The following is a 23,226-nucleotide window of genomic DNA, read 5'->3' as shown; positions in this document are numbered from 1 at the left end:
CATGCTCACCTCCCTTCTCTTGCCCTGGGGCCAGGGAAGGACTCCTGCAAGAATGAATCAAGACAGGAAAAGGAAGAGGAGCAGCCAAGTGCCCGGCCTGTGGCACAGGCAGCAGACAGGCCCAAGGGGGTCTCTGCTATGTCCATCCAGACCCTGGGGCACCCACATCCCAGATGCTTGTAGTCACTGCAGGATCCCTGCAGCACCCATCACAGGGATGGAGGGAGTCACGTGGAGAGCAGGAGCTCAGAAAGGGATTTGGGGTCCTTGTGGCAGCCAGGGCAAAGGAAGAAACCCACGCAAGGGTAGCGCAATCACTTCCCCGTGGTTGTAGTGTTTTCCTGTTTGTTCTACTGCGGGCTGTTTGTTTCAGTGCTGGCCGGTGATGCTTGATCAGCTTTGGATCACGAGCGTGAAGATCCCCCAAAACCTTGGGCTTGTTTGTCCTTGGAGTGAATCCCAGTGGAGGGAAGGGTCGCCTTTCTGCTTGCTTTGTCAGGACTTGGATAGAAAGGCTGGTGTCTCCAGTGCATTGGTGGTTCAATGGTAGAATTCCTGCCTCCCATGCAGGAGACCTGGGTTCAATTCCCAGCCAGTGCAGAGGCTGTAGGTGACCATTTTCCAGGCCTTAACAGCCTAATTTAGTTAAAGAAGCTTATTAGTAACTTCCACTGCAGCATACAGAGGGATTGGCTCTGGGATGTCCCTTTCACAGTATGACCTGCACCCAGTGCCTCCTCTACCACATTGGTTGAGCCTGCCCTTGGGATAGGACTGGACTGATTTTGCCGTCCCCTGGGGTCCTGGCAGCGCTAGCAGGGGCCGCGCACCCTCAGGCCGGCTCCACGGAGGCAGGACAAGCAGAGCTCTGTGAAGCCGGTAACGAGCCTAAAGTGCTGTCACCGTTCACACCCTCAGCTGCTATTTCTTCAGCTGTTAGCACTTCAGACTGTGTCCCGCTGGGAGCGGTGTCTTGCCGCATCGCTCACTGGCTGCCCGCTGCTGCGCCAAGTCACTGAGCAGTAGGCTTGTGCGAGGCAGCCACGATCCGATCCAGCTTTGGAGCCAGCCACTTCCCATGGCGGTGATCTGATCGAGAGCTCCAGACCGAGCTCCAGCTTGGATCCGGCCGAAGTGGCGCCGAAGCTTCGGAGCCGCCTCAGCGATCTGGCCATAGGGTATAATGTTTGTTGCTTTTTGTCTGACTTGGATTCAACTTGCAGGGCTGGTAGCCTCTGCGGAGCGCCTGAAGCCTGCCAAGTTTCCGGAAGATTCGTGCAGAGGCCTCGGGGGACCTGTACCCCAAATTCTTGAAAGTAAAACTCTTTCAGGGCTTGAACAGGGAGCCGAGCATATCGAAGCACTGGTGGTTCAACGGTAGAATTCCTGCCTCCCATGCAGGAGACCTGGGTTCAATTCCCAGCCAGTGCAGGGGCCGCAGGTGACGGTTTTGCAGGCCTTGACCACCTGCTCGAGCTCTCCACACAGAGACGTGACGCGCAAGCCCAGATCCCTCATTGCCCCGCCCACGCGCTTCCTTCGCGCGGGCTTTTAAAGCGCCGCCGCGTTTCTTCTCGCGAGGTTTGGTAGCCCCGCCCCCCGCGGTGTGGTCGCTTCCGGACACAGAGGGGTGCGGGGCGGGGGAGGTGCGGTCCGTGGCCGTGGGGCTGCATCCCGTGGGCAGCTGTGCGGGTCAGCACTGGCGGGGCGTCGGGGGACACCGGGCCAGGCTGGGGCTGCGGAGCCTGGTGCAGGCTGAGGGGGAGGTTTGGGGGTGTCTGGATGCAGCCGGGCCCCGGGCGGGGCAGGAGGACGCCCGCGGCTGCTCTAGGCGGGCAGGCCGGCGCTGGTCGCGGGTCTCCCGTCAGAGCGGCCCCCCCCTCAGGCCCAGATCCCCTCAGAGCCCCCGGCCGAGGGGCCGCGGGAGGTCTGCAGCCGCCGGCGGGAGCTGTGCCAGGGCTGGCTGGAGCCCCAGCACTGCCGCAGGGAGCAGGTGCTGGCGCAGGTGGTGCTGGAGCTGTTCCTGGTCACCCTGCGCTGGGGATGCGGAGCCGGGCGTGGGGGCGAGCGTGCGGACCTGTGCTAAGGCCGCGGCCCGGGCCGAGGGGTTTCACCCGTGGCAGGAGCAGGATGAGATGCCACAAGTGCGAACGTTTCCCCCGACGTGGATGCGGCTGTCCCTGTGGCCGTGTGCTGGGGGAAGTTCCCCCCTGCCCCGTGTCCCCCACGTCCCTGCTCCCCCGTGACACGCTGATCTCGTCCCCAGGTCACAGTGAGTGTGCAGGTCGAGGAGGTGTCCTCAGACAAGATGCCATCCACTGCGGCGCTGCAGGACCCTGGTGACTCCTGGCCGGAGCAGCCCGAGGGCCGTGGTGCGGATTGGCCTGTGGAGGAGTCGGGAGAGAGGGACACCCTGGGGCCTCGGGACAAGCCACCTCCTGTCCCCCGAGAGGGGCCCCGGCCCCCCCAGGACTCAGGTGAGGGACCAGACACAAGGGCTGGGAGCCAGATGGCTGTGCTGTATGCGGGGGAGAGGATCCAACGTGTGCCCCAGTCTGTAATACTGGTAACCGCAGGGCTGGGCTGGGACCGAGCTGGGCAGCTCCCAGGCTGGGCTGGACATCCGTCTCCCTGCATGTGTGCGGCTCCCAGCACAGAGAGGCTGTGTCTTGGGCCTTGTCGTGCTGCCGTGGTACCAATCGGTGATCTTATTCATGCTCCACCAGTCACCTGTCACTCGCCCCTGCCCCTTTCTCCTGTCCCTGTGAGCCCTCTGTGCCAGTCAGGGGCTGGTGCAGGTGATGGGTAAATGACCTTCCCCAGTGGCTTTGGCTACTTCAGCTATAGCTAAGCCAGGGCTCTGTGCTGCTGCAGATTCCCCTGAAACTGAGGAGATCTGGGAGCTGTCAGCAGACAAAAGCTCCTTGGGCTGATGCCCCAAACCAGGCCCTTCCCCAGGGCAGGGAGGAAGCGGTGGCTTGACCCTGCCCAGAAGCAGGATGCACCGTCCCTCCATGCAGAAATCTCTGCCAGAACCTGTTGCTCCTGTCACTGCTTCTAAAGATCAGCAGGTCTTGTTCTCCCCGCAGTCCTGGGAGCATTTCCCGTGCCCTGGACAAGACTGGACTTGCGTTTCCTCTCCCCTGCCCTTAGCTTGTGCATGAACATCCCTCGAGCTTGTTCCCAGCGAGCTGTGTCCCTGTCAGCTCTGTGTGGTGTTGTGATGACCACCCTGGACTGGGACAGAGTTACTGGGGCTCATCTCCAGCCTCCTGCCCTCAGCAAGAGCTGTGGGACATGGAGTCTGCCTTCTCCCCGCTCTTCCACACACCGAAGCCTCTTTCTGCCTTAGTCCCAGGCCGGTGCAGGAGACGAGCAGGGCTGTCCCCGTGCCAGCAGCACCAGTGCTGCCCTGTGTGCTCTTCCCCACCCGCAGGTGCTGGGACCCTGAGCAGCACTGAGCAGAAACCTGGAGAAGAGCCTGTGAAGCTGGATCTGCAGAGGACTTGCCCAGGGGGACTGGAGGAGAGGGACTCCCTGACACCTGAGCCGGGCCCAGGGCAGAAGGGGCAGGGCAGGCCCCCAAAGCAGGGGCAGAGCCTGGAGGTGAGCAGGGCACCGGGTGCAGTTGTGGGGAGCACAGCTGGGGCAGAGGCAGGAGGGGCTGTAAAAAAAATGTGTGGATCTGAAGAGAGTCAAGCCTGTGATGCTGGAGGCTGGAAACAGCCCAAGGTAACATTAGCAGGAGCTCCCTCCCAAGTGCAGATCCAGGGGTGCTGGCACAGAAAGGCCTGGTGAGAGTGCGTGTAGACAGCGCTCCCTGCCTCCGAAAGTGCTGGCCCAGCTGCCTCAAAGGTCTGAGCCAAGAGACCGTGATGAACTGGGCTGAGCCTGACACGGGAACTCCCACGTCCACAGCTGCATCCACCTCACGTGTCTGCTGAGTAACGGGGGGGATGCTGCAGCCCTGCCTGTCCTGGCTAAGCCTGCAATGAGCTGTAGTGCAGAGTGATTGCAGACGGGGCCGTGGGGCTGGGAGCAGCTGGCCCAGGAGACACTGGTGCAGTGCTTGTGCCCACAGCTCCGGGAGGTGTTTGAGGACGTGGCGGTGTATTTTACGCGGGAGGAGTGGGAGCTGCTGGACGATGAAGACAAGGTGCTTTACCGGGACCAGATGCTGAGGAATTACCAAGCCCTCGTTTCCCTGGGTAAGGCTCTGGTTCTTGCTTCTCCATGGAGCTGTGCGGACTCTGATGTTTTAGTCATCTCCCTGTGTTTCAGTAGTCTCATCCTCATGCACTTTGCCTGGTGGTTTCAATCCACTTCCTCCCCACTGCCCTGTCAGTGATCAGACCTCTCCCATTCCATATTGATAGATCCTCCTTTATTTGATCCAGCTGCCTTCACTTGTGTCTTCCCCATTCTTGTAACTCCTGGTGTGTTGTTTCAGCAGTTTCTTGGCAACATGATTTTCGTATGCCTTCTCAGCACATTCACATCATTTTCAATTCATAAACGCATAAATTCACTAAGAGCTCTTCCTTAGGGAATTTTTTTCTGCTTTTTCTCCTTCTTCACTCGCGTGTCCTGTCCAAACACATTTAACAATCCTAGAATTCTCAGATCTCTGATATCTAAATCCAATTTCTCTTCCTTTGTTTATCACTGAGCAGAAGTTAATGGATGTCTTATCAGCCTCTGCTGCTACAACACGTGGATGATGCATTTCCTGAGCGCTTCCTCTAGTGACACGTACCCGTGATTCAACCCAGGTATTTCTACCAGGGGGTCACTGGAAGTTTCTGTCCATGTTACTTTCTAACATTTTCCTCTCCATGGCTTTCATAGGCGTTAAGCTTGGGAGAGACCTTGGAGGATCATAGAGTCCAGCCCCTGCCTCAGGGGCAGGAAGTCAGCTGGAGTTGCAGGATCCCAGCAAGATAAATGTCCAATTGACTCTTAAAGGAGTTCAGAGTAGGTGCTTGCACCACCTCTGGGGGCATTTTATTCCAGGCCTTGGGGGCTTGGAGAGTAAAGAAGTTTTTCCTTATGTCCAGCCTAAAATGGTCTTGGAGGAGTTTGCAACCTTTTAACCTTGACATCCCTTGGGGCGCTCTGGTGAACAGATATTCCCCCAAATCCTGATGCACACACCTGATGTACTTATAGGCTGCCACCAAGTCACCCCTGAGCCTGCGCTTTTCCAGGCTGAAGACAGACATTAGATATAGACATTAGGGCTGGCTGGAAGGGACCTTGGAAGATCGAGTCCAGCCCCCCGCCCAAAGGGCAGGAAGTCAGCTGGGGTCATAGGATCCCAGCAAGATAAGCATCCCAGTTGCTCTGCTCCACTTGACTCGACTTCCCCCATTGCTGCTTTAGTCGTCGTCATCAACGACGATGACGCTCGGCGAAGGCAGCGTCTGGCCTTAAGCGGCCTTGGTGAGTCCCATAGCTCTCGGCCTCTTATCATAAGGTCTGTTTTCCTGGCCTCTGATCTCTCTCTGGACTCTCTCCTCTGGACTCTCAAGCTTTTCCACATCCTTCTTGAATTGTGGAGCCCAGAACTGGATGTAGTACTCCAGTTGCAGCCTCACCAAGACTGAGTACAATGGGAGGATGACATCCTGGGAATTACTTGAGAAGCACTGGTGAATGCAAGCCAGCATTTTGCTTGCTTTACCAGCTGCAACATCACACTGGTGGCTCATGTTCATCTTGTGGTGAATCGTGACCCCCAAATCCCTTTCAGCTGCGGCGCTAGCAAGTGTAGCACTGCCAAGCCTATAAATGTGATGCAGGCTTTTTTCCCCCCCGGAGTGGGGTATCTTGCATTTTTCAGTATTGAATGTTATCAGGTTTTGATCCACCTATTTTCTGAGCTTGTCATGGTTGGTTTGGATCACCAGCCTATCCTCAGGTGTGGACGCTTTGCCTCAAGGTTAGGTGTCATTGGCAAAAGTTAGATGTACACCTTGCTGGGGTCATTTGACCTCAGTACTCTTTCCTCCTGTGGCAGGGGGTCAGACTAGATGATCTACTCAGGTCCCTTCCAACACTAGAAACTATGAAACTTGCCAGCTTTGCGGTGGATAGTGAAAGTGATCAGCTTGTGGTCACCGTCTCCCAACTTCCCTTTGATTTATTAGGTCGCTGACTAGATCATCCCCCATTTCTAGTACCAGGTCAAGCAGCGCTTTACCTCTTGTTGGCGCATAGATTTCTTGAGTCAGAGCTCATCCGTGCATGTGAGGAAGCTTAGCGACTGTTTGGATTTGGCCGAGTGCTCTTCCCATGAGATATCCGGGTGGTTGAAGTCTCCTATGACAACCATATACCGAGAGCGTGCAGCCTCAGCCAGTTCCTTGGCAAATTCCTGATCAAGCTCTTGCTCTTAATTAGGAGGTCTGTAGTAGGCTCCTACCATTGTGTCCCTTGTGCCACGTTCTCCCTGTATTTTAATCAACAGCATCTCCATTTGCCCTCCCTGGGTGTCATTGTCAGCTTGCAGGGACATGTAGCTTTCCTTGACATAGAGCTACATCCTCACCCCTTTTCTCCACACAATCTCTCCTGTACAGAGTATAGCCATCTATACCTGTAGCCCAGTCATAGGTGGAGTCCCACCAGCTCTCCATTATCCTTATGAGATTGTAGTCATTCTTATTTAGCAGAAGGACCAGTTCCTCCTATTTGTTCCCCAGGGTTCTGGCATTGGTGTACAGGCATGTAAGCATCTCATTGGAGGCCCTAATCTTCCCTGCACTCCCAGGAGGACATCGTTTCAGGGTTGGAGTAGGGGTGGATTTCCTTGAATGCCTTAACCTGCTGGTTATGTAGAAGATGCCCAGGGGTCTTGCTTTGGTGGTAGTCCTCCCCCCCCCCCCTCCCCAATCCCCTGATGGGCTTAGTTCAAAGCCCAGTCAAGCAGGCCAGCCATTCTGGCTGAGAACAGCTTCCTTCCCAGTGAAGTGAGGTGGAGACCATCTCTTCCCAGCAGACCACTGCCTCTCTCACCAAAGAGTGGACTGTTATCGTGGAAGCCAAAGCCTTCATGATGACACCAGCACCACAGTGGGCCCTTTTTAAACTGACCAGAGACTCTGGTTTTGCTGTGTTTCTGTAAAGACCTGTGCTCTGAAGCTTAGTCTGCCGTTCTCAAAACTTTCTTCTCCTAAAGTCCCTCTGCCAATCAGGCAGCCATCACTGTGATTAGAGAAGTGGGCTAGTTGCAGGAGCTAGGGAAAGCCAGTTTTCATTTCCAGAAGATCTGTAATACAGGAGATTTGTTCTGGCTTCTATTTGGGAATGATGGTACTTGTGTTTCAGTAGATCAGTTTGCTTTTCTCATGCCTTCTTTCTCCTCCATTTTCCCCAGAGGATTTCCTTAGGGAAGTGCTCAAGTGCTTTTAGTAGCTCAACAAAGACTATATAGACCATTTCTACATTACGGGTTTTCACATGCTCTGAAATGTGTGTCCTTCTGCTTTCTTTTGTCCATATCCATGATTCCCAGGAGCTTTGCGTTCAACCCTGCAGTATTTGCCAACCTGCGCCCTCATCTCCCCTCCTGGGATGATCGTCCCATTGGATGGGATGGTTGCCTTAGTTGCAACTGCAGTTATTCTAAAACTAACCGATTGCCCATCAAGAATGACGGGGAGGGAAGGCTGAGCGGGGATGGATTACCGCCATCCATCACCTACCACCCAACGCCACCGCTGCCTGTACCACAGCCTCCCAGGAACAGGAGTGTGGAAGACAGCTTGCACTTGGGGGCCACCACCCCAAGTGTGTTGCTGTGCATCTGGGCATGTGTAACCCGCCCCCCCTTCTTGCATCTGGCTCTGAACCCCCACACATACCCCACTGCTCCATGTCTGGCCCTATGCCCCCCACCCCGCACCACTCCGTATTTGGCCTCGCACCTAGAGGCAGATTAATGCATACCGGGGTCCTGGGCAAGCACAAAATTGGAGGCTTCCCTCCCCCCACCAGGAGAGCTGGGATGTGGGAAGGGGGCTTACCCTCCCCACCCTGGTGCTGGCAGGGGAGGCTGATGGTAGGGTAACCTGCTGGGCTGGAGTGAGGGGACACAGTCTGCCTCTTCTCTCTGCTCCTCCTCTCTCGCTATGACCAAACATATGCACACAGATGGGTATGCACTCTACTTTTGCTTTCTCTGCACATGGACACACAGACACAAGCATACTCTCCCTGCCATGAATGGACGCGCGCACACACATGCAGACAGGCGCACACTCTACTCACTTACTCTCTGCACATGGACATACAAACACACTATCTCTCCTGCCATGAACAGACACTCGCACACATGTAATGACACATGCACTCATGGACATACAGGAGTGTAGACAGACAGGAGTGCACTCTACTCGCTCACTCTCTGCACATGGGCACACAGAGACAAATACACTTTCTATCCTGCTATGAACAGACGCGCACACACGGACATGTACACATGCAGATCGGTGCACACTCTATTCATTCTGCACATGGACACACAGACACTCTCCCTCCTGCCATGAACACAGATGCATGCTCCCCCACATGCAGGTGGGTGCGCACTCTAGTCACTCTCTCTGTACATGGACACAGCTGCCGGCAGGTCCGTGCATATTCCACACTGCCTGCAGTCGCTTTGTTTCTTAGGATCATCCCTCTACCACCTGGGTGACGAGGACCATCCTCTATTGAAAGCTCCTATAGAGGCTTCCTCTGTTGAAGGCTTTCATCCCAAACGCCCATCCTCCCTTGTCCATCAAGGCCCTAGTAGATACTTTGAGTTCATAGGATCTGTTCCCCAAATCCCACGTGGTTATTCTGCATCAAGTACCCAGTCACTAATCCTCCTTAACCACTGCCCCAAACAGGATTTCGAGGTCCCACACCTGCCTTAATCTGCAGCATCCAGCAAGGACAGGTGGAGCTCTGGGTCTGTGATGATGAGGACCATGGGAAAATCTCAGTGTCTGAAGACCTGCTGCCAGGTGAGTTGTGGCTGTTCCTTCCACCCAGCTTCCCTCACAGAAATGCTCCATGCCCAGAGTGGCAGGGGGGCCTGGAAACTGCAGATCTACCCTGTGACTCTGTTTCAGGGTGCTGACCTCAAAAACAGTTCATTGTGCTGTAATGAGTCCAGGTAGGTGGTGTTCCCACTCGCTGAAATTCAAAGCTATTCAAAGCAGCAATTCCCTTTTTCTGCCCCTAATTACAACTGGTAAAAAAGAATCAAGTTTATTGTTTTGTTTTCACAACCCAGATCTGGTTTCCCTGGGATGCCATGATCTTACATTTCCATCTCCACTCAGCAATGTAAGAGTTCATTCTGCAGCCCAAGGTAGCCATACCTCTCTGATACCATCTTCAATGGCATGATGGGGTTTGTAGTCCCCCCATGGAAATCAACATGGTGTGCAGAGGTTCTGTGTAGCCCTTCCGGTTGGTCAAGAGAGAAGCTGAGGCTCTCCCTGGCATCTCCTGGCCCGGTTGATATAAAACCCAGGAAGTGTTTCGGCATGGTCTCCAGCTGTGCTAAATGGCTCTGTAGCATGGTTGGAATTTATACACATTAATGTTGTAGAGAGAAGTGAATCTCCTGAGATTGGTGGTGCGCCCCCTGCAAAAAGTGTTGCTAATGCTACCAGCGGTGCCTGTGGGTGGTCACCAGTCGCCATCCCCTTGCAGCCAATGCTGCCAACTGCATGTGAAGGTGGTTGCTAACCACTGGTCAGTACTCCACCCCCCACTCCTGCCACTGACACTGCTGCTTCTGGCTGTGGGAGTTTTCCACTCACTGCTGACACAGCCGTTGCTGCTGCTACCTGTGGGTGGTCACCGTACCCACCTGTCCCTCCTCCGCCGGCACACATCATTCATGGCCCTGAGCGTCACAAAGTCTGAAACTTAACACAGTCCAGGTTCAGGTTCATGGCAAGGCCTTTGTCTTGGTGCAGATTCCTCTGACATGCAGGCCACCTGGGACTTGTGAGCAGAGAAAAGCTCTGTGGGCTCATTCCCTGCAGCTGAACTTGTCCTGAAAGTAGGCAGGAAGCAGAGCCCTGCTTCTCTCAGAACAGGGAGCCACAGCTGTAAGTCCTGCCCTCCTCCTCAGCCCATTATAGCATGAAAGCATTCGGGCTTCATACATGTGTCCTTATGCAGATGTCCCACATGTGCTTGTTCCAGCAGGGTCCAAGGTGATGGGGCTGATGCTGGGACAGAAATCCTGACAGTCTAACTCTTAACTCCAGAGTAGGGAAAATTAGCCCAGCACAAGAACCTGCCTCTCCCTCCTCCCCAGCACATGGATTTTGGAACAAAGACCTTGATTTATTGAGGGAACATGAGTGCCATGGTCCAGGCCTACTTAGAGGCCTATTCCAGCAAAAGGAATAGCAGTTTTGGCCCCTTGCCAAGAGGGCAGGGAATAATCTGGAGTTTCTGTTCCCAATACAGGAAGTGCAGATCAGGAGCAGCTTCCTTCAGAAGGGCCTGCAGACCTGGAGCCACCACGGACGTCTGCAGGGAGTTTGCATGAGATGGACTCTCTGAGACCTGAGAAGGAGCAATGGCAGAAAAGTCAGGTGAGGCCCCAGAAGAAAAACATCATACTGAACCAGGTACCATCTCTAGTTGGGCATGAAAGTGGAGAAGGGAACAGAGCCCAGAAAGAGCCCTGGGTGCAGGAGAGAATCTGTAGAGCTGAAGGACATAAGAGCCACCAGAAAGAAGCACTGCATCCCAGGCAAGAGACTGGGGATGGCCTCAGGGGGAATCAGGAGCTCATTGTCAAGCCCAGGGGCATAACTGATGGCCACCTATAAATTTATCAGGGGTGACCACCGGTATCTGGGGGAATGTTTGTTCACCAGAGCGCCCCAAGGGATGACGAGGTCGAACGGTCACAAACTCCTGCAAGACTGTTTCCGTCTGGACATAAGGAAAGATTTCTTTCCTGTCCGAGCCCCCAAGGTCTGGAACAGTCTGCCAGTGGAGGTGGTTCAAGCACCTACATTGAACACCTTCGAGAGCAAATTGGATGCTTATCTTGCTGGGATCCTGTGACCCCAGCTGACTTCCTGCCCTTTGGGCAGGGGGCTGGACTTGATGATCTTCCAAGGTCCCTTCCAGTCCTGATGTCTGTGAAATCTCTGGAAAACCGAACCCTGCCCCAAGGTCAGGAAAACCTTTAATTGCCTATCACATTGCTCTTCATAAGATAAGGCACATTGGGGAGAAGGCCCATATACATTAAATATGGGAACAGCTTAAACTGCGTCTCGACTGCAGTTGCTTACCACCAGATCCAATCTGGAAAGCACCCCACTGCTTCACCAAATGGGTGAAGAGCTTTGTGTATCCTCAGACCTGGGGAAGTGTAGGTACTGCTGTGTCAGGTGTGTTAACACCTTCACCCATTTCTTTTCCCTGTCTCAGCATTGGCGCATCCACCTGAAGATGGAGACGCATCACTGCACTGGGTTCGGGAAGAACTTCATGTGCTGGCAAGACCAGTCCCAGCAGCAGTGTGTGCAGAGGGGGATGCAGTCACAGCATGGCACCAAGTGTGGGAAAAGCTTAAGGCAGCCTTCCAACCTGGCCAAGCACTGGTGCATGCACGCAAGGGAGAAGCCTCATCAGTGCTCAGAGTGTGAGAAGAGCTTCAGCCTGTCCTTCAAACTGACTAAACATCAGCTCATCCACATGGGGGAGAATCCACATGGATGCTTGGAGCGCAGGAATATCTTCACCCATTCCTCCCACTTGGCCCAACATAAGGTCATCCACACTAAAGAGAAGCCATATCAATGCTCAGAGTGTGGAAAGAGTTTCACCCAATCTTCCAGCCTGGTCCAACATCAGTATATCCACACAGGGAAGAAGCCACACCAGTGTTTGGAGTGTGGGAAGAGCTTCACCCGATCTTCCACCCTGGCCCTGCACCAGCTCATCCACACAAAGGAGAAGCCACATCACTGCTCAGAGTGTGGGAAGAGCTTCACCCGGGCCTCTACCCTGGCCCAGCATCAATTTATCCACACAGGAAAGAAGCCACATCATTGCTCTGAATGTGGGAAGAGTTTCAGACAGGTCTCTGACCTTATCAAACACCAGCTTATCCACACAGGGGAGAAACCACATCAGTGCTCGGAGTGTGGGAGGAGCTTCACCCAGTCCTCCCACTTGACCCAACACTTGCTTATCCACAGGGGTGAGAAGCCACATCAGTGCTTGGAGTGTGGGAAGAACTTTAGCCAATCTTCCACCCTGGCCCGGCACCAGCTTATCCACACAAGTGAGAAGCCCCATCAGTGCTCAGAGTGTGGGAAGAGCTTCAGACAGGTCTCCGACCTCACCAAACACCAGCTTATCCACACGGGGGAAAAGCCACATCAGTGCTCAGAGTGTGGGAAGACCTTCAACCGATTCTTCAACCTGACCCAACACCAGCTTATCCACACAAGTGAGAAGCCACATCAGTGCTCAGAGTGTGGGAAGAGCTTTAGAGAGGTCTGCAACCTCACCAAACACCAGTTTATCCATACAGGAGTGAAGCCACATCAGTGCTCAGAGTGTGGGAAGACCTTCAACCGATCCTCCAACCTGACTCGGCACCACCTTATTCACAAAGGTGAGAAGCCACATCAGTGCTTGGAATGTGGGAAGAGCTTCACCCAGTCCTCCAGCCTGGCTCGGCACCAGCTCATCCACGTAGAGAAGAAAGCACATTAGTGGTTGTAGAGTGTTGGAAATGTTTCCCCTGCTTCTCCAAGGTGACCTAGAGCCAGTTCAGTCTCATATGGGTGCATCTGTAATGCTTCCAGCAATGCAGGAAGGGCTTGGGGGCGTATACCTGATTAGCAGCTACCAGTGTTTGCATCCAGAGAAGCAGCCTCATGCTGGTGCAGCGCGGCAAGAGTCCACACGTTGTTCAGCCCTGGTAGGGCACTGCAGAATCCAGAGGACACAGAGGCTTGATGCCAAGGTTTGATGCAGGGGATGGGATAAAAGGAAACCACTTAGGCAGAGGCCAGGCCGGATCCTGGGAGAACCTGTGCTAGCAGTGATGGCCGCTGTACAAACCTGCCCCCCCTGCCTCTGCCATTGTGGAGCCATGCTCGGAGCTGTGGGGCCAGCCACACAATGTCAGTGTGGTGGCGGCTGTGGCTGCCATGCGGCACAGGATGGTGGTGGGGATGGCTAATGCCACCCGGCCGGCGCCACATTACCACTCCCGGCCGGCTGCATGGCCCCAGGCATGGCTCCACGGTGGTGCAGGGAGGTTTTGTACGCAGCAGCCACATCCACTGGCAGGCCCCACAGTTAAGCAGGAGCAGCCGCTGCATGCGAGTTCCCCTCCCTCCCCCAGCTACCATCCCTTGCTGCCGTTGCAGAGCTGGCCACAGAGCTGTGCAGCTGTTTCCATGCGTGTCTCCATCTCCCCTAGGCAGCTGGCTGGGCAGCATGCGTGCCCCGCATCACTTGCACACAAAGCCCCCTGCAGAGGGGCACCCCTGCCCTCACCCCCTGGCCCTGCACCTGGCTGTGGTGTGCCACCTGGGGCCGGCAGCAGCCCTCGTGCCCTCAGCCCCCAGCCACCTTCCCCAGCCCCCAAACTCCACTTACCTCTAGGATGCAGGGGCGAAGGGCAAGTCTGAGCCCGGGGGGGCTGGGGATTTGCCATCCTTTCTGTAATCAGCTGTTGCAGGCTTATTCCAGTCTGCAAGAGCTCTTTGCAAAAGCGGAGAATTTGCGGATTTCTCTACTAGAAAGGGAAATCCGTGGTTTTCTCCACTTTTCTGTGGGGAAACAGAAAACCCGGATCCCTGATGATAACTGGCCCGTTGGGCAGTGCAGAGGTATCTTGTGGCTTTCCAGCTTCCTGCTGTGCCCCACACAATTTATGCTCCATTCTGTAGGGTGTTTCCCCTAATGCCTTTATAAAGGGCTAATGGCTGGTGGTCTACTTGACAAGTGCCCTCAGCCACAAGACTTTTTGCCTTGCTTATGCAGGCCCCAAGCTGTCACCAGCTTTGGGATTCATATTATGGGGTGCCTCCCTGTATCACCCCACCCAGCATCACAAGCCTCTTCCCTCCTCCCCTTGTGGCTCTCTTGTTCTTCAATAGTGGTAGCTCAGGCTTGAAAAGACAGCTAAAAAGTCAACTTTTGGCTGTGGTGTACAACCCACCCTGCCAAGAGAGCTTTGTATCATTAAAGAATTTCCAAAGCCTTCCTCTTCATTTGTGTATATAATTCAGGACTGTACAGTGTTTTATTGAAGATTTACTTACGTATCCCGCTCTGCATTAACCAGCCAGCCTTGTCAAGCATGCTCTTCTGGGCTCATGTTGCCTGGTCATGTCATGGTGCAGCCATTGCACTGCCTAGCCACGGCATGCAAGATTTGGAGACTTGTTGGGGTTGTCTTAGTGGGAGCACACACAAGCATTTCTGTTGTTAGAACATGGAAGTTGGATTGCTACTGCCCGTTTTGTACTCTTTGGAGTCTGGAACACTGCAAGTTTCAATTCCACTTGAAATGAAGCTCTTGTATGGAAAATAAAAATACAGAACACTTTCCAAAGTCCTTTGCGATACTTTACTTTATTTCTAACATGGTTTTCTAAAAAATTGCTAAAGTAGCTAGGTAGAAAAGACGGATTGTGAAGCTAACTTGGTTCACAGAGCCCCCACCCGCCCCCAGTAGATTGAAGTGCAATCACCTTTGAGAATACAGGTGTGGCAGTACATGAGGGAGAAGCACACCAATCCAGGGGGTCACAGAGCATCCCATCACCTGTCTTGTATACACTCTTGCTTTAGTTGAGCACCTGCTCCCCCACGAAATCCCCCCCCCCCGCCCCGCTTGCACCCTCCCTGGGTTGCATCAGCATCCTCCTGCTCATCACCCCTAAAGTGCTTTGGGGCTCTCCTTTTGTGGCTAGAGGAGGCACAGCTCTCCTTTGGAAGAGATTGGAGAGTTTTTTGGGGTGGTCTGTTGTCAATGTGCTCCCAGTACATCAGCCATCATGAAACTCTGTTAGAAACTCCAGTCTTAACCTTTGATCCACCTGCAAAATGAGATCAACATTCTTATTGAATTCCTTTAAACGTACCATTTCATTACTCGTGCTTTTCATAACCTCTAAATCGGCTTCCTCATTCCTCTTTAAGCCATTGAACGCATCTTTAATTTCAGATGTCATTTCGCTACTCAACATTGCTAAGTTTTTGGGCGCATCTGTTAGTAGATGAGGAATATTTTCCTTAGCTGCTTTTTAATATTTTCTATAATTACACTGACATTAAGCATTAACAGCTGTTCTCGAGGAGGCAGGGTTTGCTATCCACAGAGAAAAAGAAAGCCCTCATTGGCTCTTAGGGTACTCTTGAACAACAGAGAGTCATTCTTAAAATATTTTAACAGGACAGCCACTACAAGAATTACCAGTGACAGCCCACTATCTAGCACCCAAACACCTTATTAAGGCTGTACCCTCAAAATATTTGGCCTAGTATCAAGACATCTAGTCCCTCACCTGCCTGTCCCTTGTAGCTCTCCACCTGAAAAATACACAGCACCATCCACCCACCAGGGAGTAGGTTAGATTTAAGGGCAACAGTGTCCCCCACCCCTGCTCTTGTCCCACATGCAGATCTAGGGGCACGACCCCAGAAACAGACTGGCTCAGCCCCAATGTCTGCAGCCTTCTTGGAGTGTGCGTACTAGCAAAAGCCACGCCCTCCGCAGCGTGCACCCCACACCAAAATACAGTTTCCTCTGCAACAGGCTTCAGCGTTTCCATGGCCCGCTGCAGCCCACTGGGGTGAGTGTATGTCAAGGAGCACTACGTGTCCTCTGCCAGCAGAATGGGGTCGGAGGAGGGGCAGGCTGAAGTGCTCTGGGTCAAGATTCAAGGGGGCCGTGGGGAGAGCGATGTGATGGTTGAGGTCTACTACAGACCCCCCAAACAAGGGAAGGAGCTGGACCGGGAATTTTTAGGCCAGCTTGCAGAGGCACTTAAGACCAGGGATGTAGTTGTCATGGGGGATTTAAATTACCCAGACATCTGCTGGGAGGAACAGTCAGCCAGTCGGGGTGTGCCAGGAGGTTCCTGTCCGAGATACAGGACCTCCACTTAATCCAGGAGGTGCACAGTCCCACCAGAGGAAATGTCCTGTTCGACCTGACCTGGCCATAGGGCCTCCAAGTCCTTGACCACCTGGGTGATAGCGATCATCGCTTGCTGGAATTCACCATCTAGTGCAGGGTGTCCAGGGCCAGCAGCAAGGTGGTAGCCCTAGACTTCAAGAGGGCCAACTTCAATGGTTGAGGAGGTTAGTGGGAGAGGCGCTGGGGGTCCCGAGAGCAGGGGAGCTCAGTGTCCACGATGAGTGGTCGTTCCTTAAGGAGATGATACTCAGGGCCCAAGGGGTGTCCATCCCAACAAGAAGCAAGGGGGGCAGGAGTGCCCGAAAGGATGTACGGGAAAGCCTGATTGCTAAAAAGGCGGTGAACAACCAGTGGAAGGGGGGTGCTATCTCCAAAGAGGAGTATACCTCCTCTGCTCGGGCCTGCGGGGGGCTGTCAGGAAAGCTAAGGCGGACACAGAGCTAGGACTTGCGTCCAAGATCAAAGATAACAAAAAGTCCTTTTTCAAATATATAGGGAGGATGAAGAAAGCACTGGGAAACGTGGGGCCCCTGCAAGATCCTCTGGGCAATCTGGTGGTTGCGCCAGAGGAGAAAGCAGACCTCTTTAACCAATTCTTCACCTCCGTTTTCTTGGGCAGGGACCAGGACTGCCCCACCATGATGCCAGACGGACTCGAGGGGAACGCCTCCAGACTGCAGGTTGGGGAGGACCGGGTTAGAGAGCTTCTGGAGGGGCTGGACATGTTCAAATCAGCGGGTCCAGATGCTCTCCACCCCAGGGTGTTGAGGGAGCACCCTGCACTTCTCAGTATTGAAACGCATCCTGTTTTTGTTAGCCCACCCCTGTAACCTATCCAGTTCTTGCTGCAGTCTTTCCCTCCCTACTAGCGTGTTCACCTCACCCCAAATTTTGGTATCATCAGCTAATTTAAACAGGTTGCTTTTCCCCCATCATACAAATCGCTGATAAAGAAATTGAACAGCGAAGGCCAAGGACCGAGCCCTGGGGGACTCCGCTGCCCACTTCTCCCCAGGTTGAATATGACCCGTCCACCACCACCCTCTGAGTGCGACGCTTCAGCCAACCTGCAATCCATCTGACTGTGTAGGCATCAGTGCCACAGTCGCCCAATTTCTTAATGAGGATGGGGTGGGAGAGGGTGTCAAAGGCCTTGCTGAAGTCTAGAAAGAGTACGTCCACGGCAACACCTGCATCCAAGGCTTTTGTGACCTGATCATAAAAGGCAATCAGGTTGGTCTGACATGACCTGTCCCTAATGAAACCGTGCTGGTTGCCCTTGAGCATCATCCTGAAGCCGGCCCATTGCAGATGTCCTCCATGATGATCTTCTCAAAGAGTTTCCCTGGGGTCTGGAGGAGTTCCCTTCGAGTCTGTCTTGTATCACGGTGGGGAAGTCCCGGTCCCTGCACAAGAAAACAGAGGTGAAGAATTGGTTAAAAAGGTCTGCTTTCTCCTCTGGCACAACCACCAGATTGCCCAGAGGATCTTGCAGGGGCCCCACATGACCCGGTGCCTTCTTCATCCTCCCTATATATTTGAAAAAGGACTTTTTATTATCTTTGATCTTGGACGCTAGTCCTAGCTCTATGTCCGCCTGGCTTTCCTAACAGCCCCCCTCCATGCCCGAGCAGAGGAGGTATACTCCTCTTTGGAGATAGCACCCCCCTTCCACCAGGTGTACGCTGCCTTTTGGCAGTCGGGCGTTCCCGTATGCCCTTGGTGAGCCGGGGGGCTTTCGGGCACTCCTGCCCCCCTGGCTTCTTGTTGGGATGGTCACCCCTTGGGCCCTGAGTATTGTTTCCTTAAGGAATGACCACTCATCTTGGGCACTGAGCTCCCCTGCTCTCGGGAGCCCCAGCGCCTCTCCCACTAATCTTTTCCACTCGGTGAAGTTGGCCCTCTTGAAGTCTAGGGCTACCGGCTTGCTGCAGGCCCTCGACACCCTGCGTTGGATGGTGAATGCCAGCAAGGGATGATCGCTGTCACCCGGGTGGTCGAGGACCTGGAGGCCCCTGACCAGGTCGTTGCCTGTGGCCAGGACCAGGTCGAACAGGGCATTTCCTATGGTGGGACTGTGCACCCCCTGGATTAAGTGGAGGTCCTGTATCTCTGACAGGAACCCCCTGGGACGGTCCGACCTGGCTGACTGCTCCTCCCAGCAGATGTCCGGGTAATTTAAATCCCCCATGACAACTGCATCCCTTGCCTTAAGTGCCTCTGCAAGCTGGCCCCAAAATTCCCGGTCCAGCTCCTCCCCTTGTTTGGGGGGTCTGTAGTAGACCCCCACCATTAGATCCCTCTCCCCACAGCCCCCTTGTATCTTGACCCAGAGCACTTCAGCTTCCCTTCCTTTGACCCCATTCTGCTGGCAGAGGATGTGTGTTGCTCCTTGACATAAAGCGCCCACCCCCACCTTTCCTCCCTTCTCTGTCCTGCCTGGAAAGCCTATAGCCCCTAATGCTAACTGCCCAGTTGTGGGATGAATCCCAACATGTTTCTGTAAGCCCTATTATGTCTGGGGCTGAACTGGCTATTCTGAGGGCAAGTTCCTCCTGCTTATTCCCCATAATACAAGCATTGGTATATAGGCATTTAAGGCCTTGCCTAGCTGCTTGTGCCACCCCCCTGATTTGGGAGACTGTTTGGATCCCTGTTTCTTACCTGGGCACTCCTTGCATTTGTCACCTGTCTTGCTCAGGGGTATCAGCAGAAAGGACATTTTTGGAAATGAATCAGTGTGCTGCAGGGTGAGTACTTAACCTCTTGGAGTACCCCAGGGGACACTCGTTGTGCCAATGGCACTAGCAGGGAAGTCTCAGTGTTGCCAGTGGGAGTTTACGTGCTGCGTTTCACCCACGGGATGCATTCATGCTTTCCCCACCCTTGCACCAAAGAGCCATGACCTGTCACACACTGCATCTCCTTTACCCCAACTATCAGATTTAACCAAGAAAAGATACTCTCCTTTCCAAGGCCACGGTTTTATTCAAAAGGGCAGGGTTGGTGCTGCACAGCAGGACACGGGTGTAATGCCTTGAGTGCGACAAGCTCCTGCTCCTGAAGGTTTGGGAAAACACCGGGATTGTGGAGCAGTCTCTGGCAGGGGAAGGGGTTGGGAAATCACAGAGACGTCGGCCCCCCGAAGGGTCTGGGCTCTGGGCTCTTCCCACTTCACAGACCCGGAGAGGGCATAGTTTCCAACCACCGGGATATCCTCTTAAGTTGTGGGGCTTGATTAGCAAGGCCCTGTTACAGAAAATGGGGCGAAGGGAAGGAGGCAAAGTTGTGGGGAATGCAGCTGGCGCCTGGTGGTGCACAGTTCTGACGAGGGGCCAAGCAGCACAACCTGCCAAACTGGGCTCGTGGGGTGGCCGTGGGAGGTTCTTGCACACCCGATGGCCACGTGCAGGCCTGGGAGAGGGGTACCGCGATGATGAGGGAAGGCGAGGTCAGGGTGGAAGGTAGGGAACTGCTTCCCCAGCAATGTGCCCCCTTTCCTGCAACTCAAGAGCCTCACATACTAGGACCCTGGGGCCAGGAGTGAGGACAAAGCTGGGAGCTAGCTGAAGACAGTCCCTGGGTGTCAGGTGGAGCCAGCTGTCTTTGGGAGGGCACCCGACTGTGAAGGCACTTCTCCCCCGGGAGCACTGACTGCTTTCAGAAAATGATGGGGATGGCACAGGCTTCAAGGCAAGGCTCATCGTCTCACAGTTCCCCCAGCATCTGGGCTGGCCTCTGCCTGAGGAGTTTCTTTCCAACCCCTCCCCCTCAGACTTTGGGGGCCAGCCTCTCTGTCACTGGGGCTGTGCAGTGCCGGGAAGGGCCGAGCGATAGGTGAACTACGGTTGCAGTCCCCAAGCATGAGTCCGCTTGCCTGGATGCAGACGCTGGTGGGTGCTGAACAGGTGGACGTCCCCAGACCATTCCTGCGTTGCTGGCAAAATTAGGGATCCTCCCGGAAGTGGGTGCACTGTTGCTGGGCCAGTTTAGAGGAGTGCAGGAAGGTCTTCCCATACTGCGGGCGCCAATGTGACTTTTCTTCCGTGTGGCTGAGCTGATGCCAGGCCAGGTGCCAGGATCGGGGGAAGCTCTTCCCACGCTCCGAGCACCAGTGTGGCTCCTCCTACACGTGGATGAGCCAGTGTTCGGCCAGGCTGAAGGTGTGAAGGAATCCTCTGCTCTCTTTCTCTGTCCCCAGGCCTGAGACCTCCCCTCCCCCTTCTGGTGCTGCGGGGGTCCGTCGTTTCAGTTCCCCACCGAGGTCCCTGCCGGGCCTGTTCGGTGAGGCTGGGCCCTCCACCTGGGGAGTCTGATGTCTTTTAAAAAGACTGGTCTGTCTCAGCTTGGTTTAAATATTTCCTGCTTCTGGTCGGAGCCAGGTGATGGGGTCAGAAAATGTATTTAAGGGTCAGGTCACCTGGTCTAGGTGAGCACTGCTTCCGGAGAGATGTTTTCGGAAACACTAACAGAAGCATGGGCCTCCAGAATCCCCCGGATGTACCTATAAATAGCTTACCTGAATTTAGCCAGGAAATCAGAGCAGGGGTTCCCAGGGCCCGGGCCAGGAAGGGCTGGCTACTGGTCTGCAGAAGGGCTGGTTGCCAGACCAGAAGTGACTGCAGACTGGCAAACCAGGGACTGGAAGTGACTGGCATACTGTGTACCGGTAGCCACCATTTTTTATGCTGTACTCAGTACAGTACGCAGTAGAAATAGGGGTTGGCTGCTTGCCCACGGTATGCCGGTCACTGCTGGTTCACAGTTGGCCAGTGCACGGTCACTTCCCGTCTGCGGATTGCCAGTCCTCAGCATAAAAAGGTTGGGAACCCCTGATTTAGAGTTATGTACCTTCAGATTAGTATCAGAAGGGCCAACGAGACAATTCTGTTTTGCTCAAGTTGGGTTTCTTTCAGCATGTCGTTCTGTATTCCTTCCTCCCTCTCTCCCTCTCTAAGCAATAAAGTTATCCGTCATAGCATGCCTTGCTGTAACTGCTTATGTGGCTGAGACTTGCCTCTATAGCCGCTTTACTCAGCTGGCTAAGGAGGGAATGGCTTTTTTACTTTCCTCCCATGCAGGAGGCTACTAGTGAATGCTTGGGGCTAAAAGAAGCACCCCAAAAAGTCACAGTACACTAAGCACCTCTAAGGTCAACAAGTTCTGAGTACCCTGGGTGGTACAGAGCCCTAACAAAGACGAAGGCCCTTGTGGTGACAGCAGTTACCCCATGCTTGTGGGTATGCTCCCAGAAGGGACTTGGCCAGATGCAGGCTCCCCAGGGAAGGCACCTGAAGCATGGTTTTGGTCAGGCATGGGGAGGTGGGTAGCTCAGCATAGAAGCGCCCTCTATTGGCCCAACGCAGGTCTGCCCTCAGTTTGAATACTGATGTCGCTGCTCCCCCATGTGGACAAGCTGGTGCCAGGCCATGTTGGAGGACTGGGTGAAGCTTTTCCCATTCCTGTCAGCACCAATGGGGCTTCTCTTTTGTCTGGATGACCTAGTGCTGGACCAGGTGGGAAAACTGGTTAAAGCTCTTCCCACACTATCAGCACCGATGTGGCTTCCCCCCTGTGTGGATGAGCTTGTGTTTGGTCAGGGTGGAGGATCGGGTGAAGCTCTTTCCACACTCTGAGCACTGATGTGGCTTCTTCTTTGTGTGGATGTCCTGGTGCTGGGCTAGGCGAGAGGACCGAGTGAATGTCTTCCCACACTCTGAGCGCTGATGTGGCTTCTTTCCCACATGGATGACCTGGTGTTGGGTCAGGTGGGAGGATCGGGTAAATCTCCTCCCACACTCTGAGCACTGATGTAGCTTCTCTGTTGTGTGGATGAGGCGGTGTCTAGTCAGGTTGAAGGATCGGCTGAAGCTCTTCCCACAGTCTGAGCACTGATGTGTCTTCTTCCCTGTGTGGATGTGCTGGTGTTTGGTCAGGTAGGATGACAGACAGAACCTCTTCCCACATACCGAGCACTGATGTGGCTTCTCTCCACTGTGGATGAGCTGGTGTTGGGTCAGGAGGAAGGACAGGTGGAACCTCTTCCCACACTCAGAGCACTGATGTGGCTTCTCTGGCATGTGAATTAACCTGTGTTGGTTCAGGGTGGAGATCCATCTGAAGCTCTTTCCACACTCTAAGCACTGATATGGCTTTTCCCCTGTGTGGATGAGCCGGTGTCGGATCAGGTTGGAGGACAAGTGGAACTTCTTCCCACACTCTGAGCACTGATGTGACTTCTCGCCTGTATGGATGAGCCGGTGTCGGTTCAAGTTGGAGGACTGGGTGAATCTCTTTCCACACTTGGTGCATATGTGGAGCTTCTCCCCAGTGTGCCTTATCTTGTGATGAGCCGGGAGTGATGGGCAGTTAAGGCTTTTCTGGACTTCAGGGCAGGGGTGGGCTCTGCCCCAGTGATCAGCAGTGAGCTCCTGCTTTCCTCTGAGACCCTCCCTACTGCCTTGGCTGGGATGCAGTGCCTCTTTCCAGTGGCTCTTTAGGTTATTTAGCTCCACATACTCTTCCTTGCACCCAGGGCTCTTTGAGGGTTCTGCCCCTTCTCCACTCTCACGCCCAGGTGGAGATGGTACCTGACTCACTGCCACATTCTTCTTCCACTTTTGGGGCCTCCCTGGACTCTTGTTCCATTCTTTCTCAAGTCTCAGGGAGTCCATCTCACCCAAATTCCCTGGGGAAGTCCACGGTGGCTCCAAGTCTGCAGGACTCTGCTTCTCAGCTCTGCTCAACAGCCAGGCACCTGCTGCATGGGGAAGAGAAACTCCAGATTAGCCCTTACCCAGCTGGCAGAAGGCAAACACTGCTATTCCTTCTGTTGGTATGGGCCTCAGAGCAGGCCTGGACCTTGGCACTTGTGTTCCTCAAGGAAACAAGGTTTTCCTGCCAAAACCCCATGTGCTGGGTGTGAGGGAAGGGCAGGTCCCTGTGCTGGGCTAATGGTCCCTACTCCAGAGAGTTCAGAGCCAAACTCTCAGAGGCCCACTTGTCAGCCCCATCACCTCTGGCCC

At 54.2% G+C, this 23,226-nt stretch overlaps 3 protein-coding genes and 2 non-coding genes across 5 annotated transcripts in view; 3 read left to right on the top strand and 2 right to left on the bottom strand.

Moving 5' to 3' along the window:
* Positions 1–14,612, top strand: part of LOC149875751 (uncharacterized) — a 39,064-nt gene extending 24,452 nt beyond the window's left edge. Inside the window, 6 exon segments of the mRNA XM_090031514.1 lie at positions 2,267–2,477; positions 3,437–3,606; positions 4,082–4,208; positions 8,895–9,011; positions 10,480–10,607; positions 11,461–14,612. Coding sequence (XP_089887640.1) covers positions 2,267–2,477; positions 3,437–3,606; positions 4,082–4,208; positions 8,895–9,011; positions 10,480–10,607; positions 11,461–12,756 — 2,049 coding nt within the window. The 3' untranslated portion in view covers positions 12,757–14,612.
* LOC149875748 (uncharacterized) overlaps positions 1–23,226 on the bottom strand; it is a 79,821-nt gene that overhangs the window by 37,740 nt on the left and 18,855 nt on the right. The gene's annotated exons all lie outside the window — the stretch shown is intronic.
* On the top strand, positions 530–600 carry TRNAG-CCC (transfer RNA glycine (anticodon CCC)). The gene has a single exon. It is a non-coding gene; the product is annotated as a tRNA-Gly (tRNA).
* On the top strand, positions 1,361–1,431 carry TRNAG-CCC (transfer RNA glycine (anticodon CCC)). The gene has a single exon. It is a non-coding gene; the product is annotated as a tRNA-Gly (tRNA).
* LOC149875750 (uncharacterized) lies at positions 21,751–22,875 on the bottom strand. The gene is made up of 3 exons (XM_090031509.1): positions 22,792–22,875; positions 22,241–22,542; positions 21,751–22,156 (listed from the first exon to the last, which is right to left on the bottom strand). The coding sequence occupies exons 1-3, from the start codon at positions 22,873–22,875 to the stop codon at positions 21,751–21,753; spliced, it is 792 nt and encodes a 263-aa protein (XP_089887635.1).

The sequence above is a fragment of the Crocodylus siamensis genome, chromosome 1 (assembly GCF_052110815.1).
Source record: "Crocodylus siamensis isolate JL-2025a chromosome 1, ASM5211081v1, whole genome shotgun sequence".
Lineage (NCBI taxonomy): Eukaryota > Metazoa > Chordata > Crocodylia > Crocodylidae > Crocodylus > Crocodylus siamensis.
This window is presented reverse-complemented; position numbering and strand designations above follow the sequence as displayed.

Excerpts from the sequence above, each read along its gene's own strand:
- LOC149875750 (XM_090031509.1), bottom strand. The coding sequence starts at position 22,875 with ATGGACTCCCTGAGACTTGAGAAAGAATGGAACAAGAGTCCAGGGAGG. Across the intron at positions 22,543-22,791 it reads AGAATGTGGCAGTGAGTCAG|ATAAGGCACACTGGGGAGAA; the intron begins GTACCATCTCCA and ends GCTCATCACAAG. Across the intron at positions 22,157-22,240 it reads TGCTCTGAGTGTGGGAAGAG|GTTCTGTCTGTCATCCTACC; the intron begins GTTCCACCTGTC and ends ATGTGGGAAGAG.